At 44.3% G+C, this 7,464-nt stretch overlaps 1 protein-coding gene across 2 annotated transcripts in view; it reads right to left on the bottom strand.

The window, feature by feature from the left end:
• Positions 1-7,464, bottom strand: part of tcf7l1b (transcription factor 7 like 1b) — a 30,756-nt gene that overhangs the window by 3,899 nt on the left and 19,393 nt on the right. For both annotated transcript variants that reach the window (XM_005729433.2, XM_005729434.2), the window contains exons 5-7: positions 1,452-1,587; positions 1,112-1,214; positions 439-522 (exon numbers count right to left, since the gene is read on the bottom strand). In XM_005729433.2, coding sequence (XP_005729490.1) covers positions 439-522; positions 1,112-1,214; positions 1,452-1,587 — 323 coding nt within the window. The remainder of the gene's footprint in view (positions 1-438; positions 523-1,111; positions 1,215-1,451; positions 1,588-7,464) is intronic.

The following is a 7,464-nucleotide window of genomic DNA, read 5'->3' as shown; positions in this document are numbered from 1 at the left end:
TGTGTGTGTGTGTGTGTGTGTGTGTGTGTGTGTGTGTGTGTGTGCGCGCGCACATGTGGAGTGGCTCAGAACACTGGCCTGACCACAGAAGTTTAGCTCTCAAAGAAAAGACAGGAGAGAAGCCCTGAATGCCAATAATGCATTTGCTCTATTTAAGAAGCTGAACCTGTCTCCAATAGACTTAGACCTTACATCCCTTTGTAGTCCTGACACCACTGCCTGTCCACCGTCTCACAGTGTTTTCTCCAAGCGGATATACTGCATTTTTTCTTTACATTCCTATAAATAAAGCAACATCCACTCCAAATAACATTTACAGTATTAACCACTGAAGTTAATACTGCAGGAAAAATGTGAACAGAGCATGCCACAGAGGCAACAGATATTAGATGTCTCCCTCCGGGAGGGCTGGGGTGTTACTGAACGTGATCCACTCACCTGGACATGGATGGATTCATTGCTAGCGCTGGATAGGGGTGACGGAATCCCCCCGGAGGGATGGAGTACATGTGCTGGCCCTGCCTGGGAGACAGAGGTACACGGAGTGAGCGAAGGCTGCAAAGTGAGGTGGATCAAACACAGCTGACAGCTAACCCATCAGCACTAATCCTCCCCTCATCAACTCAAATCCCCTGCTTGTGGAACAGCACCGCTGCAATTGATTACAGGACCCATGGCAAAACCAATAAATGCTCATAAATTCCTCTTTTCATGATATAGTTCTATGCTGCCTTAAAACCTGGGTGTAGCAATCAAAAACTTTCTGGACAAGAAATACTATTTTTTTTCCTTGCTTGACTTGAATTTTATAAATCATTTATTGCGCTTTTTTAAATTTTAGATCAGGGAGAAGCGGTCGAAAGTTGGCCACTAAGCCAGCGCAGCTAATTAGCTAACATCTCTGGTGGTCTGTTAATATGCATCATCACAGCAGGTGGACGCGCCCACAAAGCGAACCCATTCCAAGAACGTGACGCAAGATGGTCGTCAAAAAAAATCTATTTTTTAGGCGAGCACATGTAACTGCAGCCAGTTAAAAGAGATATGATATGTATAAATAACTAAGTAATACATCTGGCTATGCAAACAGATCACAATGAAAGGAACGTACTGTGGCATGAGCCAGCTGAGAGGGTGTGCAATGGAACCGACTGCACCAGGAGACAGGGGGTAGTATGGAGACAGTTCTGATGGGTGAGGTGTCCGAGGAATACCTGCGGAGGCCACAGAAAGATCAGTTTAATAGAAAAAAAAAGTCTATCAAACTTCCACAATATATGCCAAATTGTTTTTAAGGCGCGAAACTTTCAAGCCAATAAGATGTGCACTTATCCGTGCACATTTCAGTGCTTAATTTCATATTATTATAACACAACAACTGTAGTTTTATCGCCACTTTTCCTTGCAAAAAGATTCCATGTGAAGGTCAGTGCATCCATCAGATGCTTTACCTGTCTTTGGGTCAAGGATCTCTGGGGAGAGGTGCGATGGCGGCGTGCCAGGGGAGAAGTGTTCATTGCTGTAGGTGATGAGGGGCGTCAGCGGGTGGACATGGTGAGCATGCTGTACCACTGGGACTTTATTGGACTGAAGGAGACACAGAGAGCTGAAGGTGAGCAACAAGTGCCTGACATCATGATTGAAGAGAGTGACACTAATGTGTTTTTCTGTACTAGTGTTTTATTTACACATCAAAGAATTATTTATATTTGTATCTGAAGCAAACATTTTGTCTCCCATAAGTGCATGATTCACGCTGGCTATTGTACAACAGAAATGCACGCCATAAATAGGCCATAATTTGTGAATGCCCTCCATGGTAAACATCACAGTTTATGCGTGTGACTGGCCCTGTGATGCAATCTGGACCGGCACCAAGAAGCAGTAAAAAGGCCTCGCGGACACATGCCAAGATCATTACGGCCATTTAGCTGAGGAGAGAACTGTTTGTTCAGTCCAAGAAGAAAAAACAACGGTGCCACCGAGTCCAAAAGTCGCACCAGCAAGCCGCAAATAAACACAATGGGGCTAAGGTAAACGAAACGACCATAAACATGTGGAGCCATCATCTCCCACTCCGTCTGACAGCAACCACCACGGGCGGATTACAAATGCTGCTAATGTTGGAAAACCACTTAAAATTCTGTATAACTTCAGATAAGTGGTGACGAGCAGAAAGGCCAGCAACACGCAGAGTATGTCTTTCCCTTATTTCCACAATGCTTCACACACTGTGAAAAAACAAGAAAGCACACATCCTCTGTGAGATCTGACCAGCATTAAGAAAGGGATGATGAAGACAATAATAATAACCAGCGTCTCTACTTTCATTAGGCAGCACTCAGCCTAGCAGTCATTTCCCCTGGCTGCAGGGCTGAATAGAGCACTTGTTGGCTCAACTTGTCACAAGGGAGGGTCAAGGGGTGGGAGGGGAGAAAGAAGTCTTGTTCCTCCAGGCTAACCTTTCTTCAATATCCCTCCCCACCCCCTTCCCAACCTCTGTCTCTCTCTCTAACGTGGTCTGCCAGGGAACAAGGTTTGCATTGAGAGTCCTGTATGCTCTCTTGCTTCACGCTGCTAAGAATTGTTCCAAATGTTAGCTTTTTCTCTGCAGCTTTTTTTTTTTTAAGAAAAAGGAAGGTCCAACCTTTTCCTCTTTAAAAAAAAAAAGTCTTTAGCAAAGTGGTTTCTCCTGTTTAAAGCAGGCTTTGATTCAGGTAATGCCAGATGGAGTGGGGAAAATATTTACTGGTGTTAAACATGGCTATATTAAGATCACTTTCCACAAGAGTTCTCTTTTTTTAAAATGTCTCCAGACTTGGAGGACGCGAGGTAAATGCATACGGAGAACGGAGGGCTTTGGATCGTGGTAGAGATGGTGTTGACTTAGTAGGTTAAAATCCTCGGTCCCACATGTCATGTATATTTGAGTTGTGCTTTGTTGTTCCACTTCATGTACAATATGCCGACTTATGAATTTCCCTATATTGTGAGAGCTGTTTGAGACCTCTAGACCTGAGTGCCAACACATTTTGGGAAGCAGTTCAGTGAGAATTTGAAATGATACACATTAATAATTCATATCTTGGAATACATGAATCGGGCGCTCCAAACATATTTCTAAGTTTGAAGGCACTAGTTTCAAATCCAGGCTGCTTCCAGCCTGACAAAATGCAGAGAGAAATGCCGTGTGCAGCTTCCATGGACGCAAAACTATTCTGACCTACATGCTACCTGTTAGAGCTTCTCTGTTAGAGATGAAAATGGATACTTGAGCTAGCAAATTCCTTTTTTATTTCGACATATATTTTAATTAAATGAATAGAAATCAGCATAATTGTAAGCTAGTTTAAATTAATTAAATTCCCCAGAACTCAGACATCATAACTCAAAACCAAACAACTTGTTTATCAGTGCCTTTTTTGGCTCGCTTTATGTCCGGGGTAATATTCCTCAAGCCCGTGAAAACCATCATAGGCGTAGTATTATTATCCACAAGCCAAGTGTAAGAGGAAAACCGCAGGAGTCGTGAGCCTCGTTTTAAATACAAACAACACGTACAGACGCTGTCTACGCCAGAAAGATACAAATCTTTACATCGATGTGCTTGTTCCAAACATGCCTGCAATGGTGCATAACCCTCATCCATCCAAGTAAAAACACTCGGAGCTGCTCATCTGAAATAGCAACAGGAAGGTTTAAGAGAGAGAGAGACGGGGGGAAAACAAAAAACAAAAAAGCCAGAGCAGAAAGTTTCGGAGCCGGTGCAGAGAAAAGATGTCTGTCTCTGAAGAGGGCTTAAAGCTAAAAAGGCCGAGGTGGCAGCACCTAGCCTGGCTGTCCAACTTGGAACGGTGCTAAGAAAAGCACAGTCCTTGGTCAGTGTGGGTGGAGGAGTGGATTTCATTCAAGCAAACATGTTTTTGGATCCTGCACATCTGAATTGAATTACTAGGCAAACAGCCGATGGGGAAGAGAGCTTAGAACAAACTGAATAACCCCGCAGCTTTGTGTGTCTTTATGCTCGGCGATTCTGGGTGGGAGGCTCAGAGGCCTTTCAAAACTCGAGGAAAGACGGCGTGAAAAGAATGCCTGGCATGCTGAGAAATCCGAGCCTTGTTTGTCAACGCCAACAGGAAGCGGACGTGAAAGGGGACTGACCGTGTCGTACGGTTGTGTGTCTTTAAAATCAGCCACTCCAAAAAGTATGCCATTCATCACAGGCAGTGTGCGCCTTTGCGACTGGTCATCGCCTCTGACAAGGTCAACGGCATTATAATTCTAGGTTAGAATAATACGGCATCAGATTACTGGAGTGAACATCCTCAGCGGTCATTAAATAAATGAAGAGAGCTAGCAAAGTCAGCACCATAAATATGGCTGTAAACACGGACAGATCTCTCTGGAGCCTAACCAGCGATAAATATTTGTAAATTATCAGACAGTAACATTACTTTCTGGTGAATCGGCCACTAATAAACAGTATCTTTTCACTCAGTCTGCCGCACTCGATCTGAGTACGCTCCTCTAAAGAGTTCGACTGGAATCAAAGCACTGGTTCCTCATCACATTTCTGAAGAGGATCCTGTCTCTGCAGTGGCCCAGCAGGACTGCAGACCTTAGATCAGTATTCAGTACAGTCCTCCCAAAGCCTTTGATTTCATGGATCTCGGTTGTTCGCTGCCTAATGCAAAACGAGAAAATCTCACCGGACTCCCAGTGAAAGGTCTGTTAAAGGAATATAGGTCGAAGGCAAATATGTGTATCGCTTTGGGGAGGGAAAAAAATGTATCGTTTTTATTTAATATTTCTTCTTAAAATGTTTTAAGAGCCCATAGATGTAGAAATTACACCAGACACATGTGGGAAGACAAAAAGGCATCTCTGGAATCTTGCTCTCTACCATGCCACTTTGATTCATTTAAACAATTCGGTGACTAAGTAGCTTGTGATACGCTGACAGGATCAGGCCCCTTGGTGCCGTGATTACTCCATACCATATTGAAACAAAGAGGGCGATTCTGTCAAGCGCAGATCGGCCCATATTTGACGACTGAGTGTGCTGTAATCCAGTAAGCATCTGAGGGACAGACAGCCAGTTCTGTCTGATTAACGAGTCACAGCTTCTCTGTAAAACAGATTAACAAAACTATTCAGTAATGAGACAGACAACAGGTCTAATGAATGAATTACTGCAAGTAAGTACGGCAAGGCTTGTGATCACTATTAGCAAAGTGGGAATCGATATATTATAGAAGATTCCTCTCCTCTCCTCCAGCTGGGTCACTACTGATGGGCTGACAAGTTCTCCATACTGCATCACCTGGCCCTGCAGCGCCTTTGATGCGTTATTCATGAGGCAAGCCTCTGAACACAGGAGCTGAAATGGGGGTTTTTGGGGTTCACTCGAGTGTGCATGTGTGTGTGTGTGTGTGTGTGCGCGAAAGACACGCTGTGGTATGTTCATGAAAAAAAAGCTTGTTCCCTTCTTCCCAGTCCTCCAACCCCACCATCATCATTACTACCAAAAGCAATACCAACTGAATGCTAAACAAACCTGTCTGTTGAATAATTGAGGATCTTGGGCAAGAGCAGGCTTCCGATTAGCATACAGGCCTTATGGACCCAATCTGTGGCAAGATGGTCTTTCCCCGGACCCACCGAACACAATTTCTATTCACCAACATCTTTTCTTGTTTCATTCACGCCAACAGAATCGTCAGAAATGTCAAAGCAATTTTGCTCTGGCAACACCGATTGGTAGAAATTTGAGAGTGCATTGTCCCCCCCCCCAAAAAAAGTTTCACATATCAACATGTGGCAACTGGCTAAAAGTTATTAATGTGCAGAAGAGCCTGACTGAGCAGGCCTCTCCATAACAGACTGCAAAAACCTTATCAGTGAACCCAGTTGTCGACATGCTTTTAAAATGCATGAATACGCATATCCCTATAAGCAGGCCCCAGCAGATAATCCAAACTGTGGCAGTCCATCTTCACAAAAAAAAAAAAAGCAACAATGTCAAATCTAACACACGCAGGGAACAGGTCCGCTTCAGGAGTCCCTGCTGGGGTCTCCTCAGCGTCTCCTTGGGTCTCTCTCTCTGGCTCCTCTTGGCCCTGGGCAGTAATCCCTGGCCCCCCGTGTGTGCCCATCCGCTCCCCCTGCTCTCATTAGTGCAGTGTTGGGGCCTAGGGAGCCTGCAGGCCTGGGGAGCCAGCCTGCTGCTCCCCTCCCACTCTCCTTCTCTCTCCTCGGCTGGAGTAATGAGCACATAATCAGCCTGGCTCCCTGTCAGCAGCAGCACACCAGAGGAGTATGTGGGCACCTGGCCCAGAAGGGGGGGGTGGGGTGGGGGGGTGGTAAGGGCACAGCGGGGTGTTTCACTTTTTATCCTCAGTGCCCACAGTGCGCCGTACCCAGCGTTCGATCTACCCACCCCACATCAAATAACCCTGTGGTCCCAGGTCACAAGATAGAGCGTAGCGACTTGCTCATCTAGATGACAAAATGAAAGCAGTTACACTTTCAGTGAACTTCCCCATCACTGACACTGATTTAGCGCAAAAAAAAAGCATAATTATTTTTTCCACAAGTGTTTCATACGTGACATTTGACAGCGCACCGCCCGTGCATTACAGCCGTCTTAACAGTATTAGCATTAACAACGCCAACACCAGTACAGAGCTTGTACAGATGTTGAATTTAAAGGCAATTTCCAAGTTCTGCTGTGCATATACAAAAACATTTTTTAAACATTTAAATGCATAAGAAAAGAGAACACATGTTCCAAACTTCCAAAGAGAAATACACAAAAACAAATGATACTTTGTATTCAGACAGTTTTTGCCAGAAAACGATCCCTCGCATTCTCAGACTTCTACATTGTTTCTTTCTGTACTAGCTTTTCTGGTTTAATGACATTCAAAGACATGAAGGCCACAAGACACAATAGAGTCACATAAAAAGTAGCAACAGCTACTGAAGGACAGAACAGAAACAATCCAACCGCAGAACTAAACCTCAGTCAACGTTCTTTAATTTCCTTTAATCCAACTGCCATCATCGCATTCATTTCTGTGAATTATTGCTCACTACAATGGGGATTCAGACAATTTTATAGTGTTCAGTACTGGCTAAACAGCAAAACTTCACCAAGCAGCTGCTTAGAGTCTAAAAGAAAACCAAAAAGGGTCACTGATAGGTCAGCATTTTTCCTAATAGAATATCTTTAATTGAGACATAAAGTCAGGACTGCAGTCCCATGAGCAAACTCTGTTTTCTTCACAATTTCCCATTAATTGCTCTCAATGAGGACTTTGTCAAATGCATCAGTACAATTACAGGATTCAGAGGATCAACCGCAAACACAGCAAGCATGTCTAGTCAGGATTTAAGGTCAAGGGGGCTGAGTCACGGCGACTGTTTTCGACTACAGAGCAGTGACAATGGCTTCCTACTCTC

This window comes from Pundamilia nyererei, unplaced genomic scaffold, assembly GCF_000239375.1.
Source record: "Pundamilia nyererei isolate P.nyererei 1_Seehausen unplaced genomic scaffold, PunNye1.0 scaffold00033, whole genome shotgun sequence".
NCBI lineage: Eukaryota > Metazoa > Chordata > Actinopteri > Cichliformes > Cichlidae > Pundamilia > Pundamilia nyererei.
Note: the sequence above shows the minus strand (reverse complement) of the source record. Positions and strands in the feature narration are given on the sequence as shown.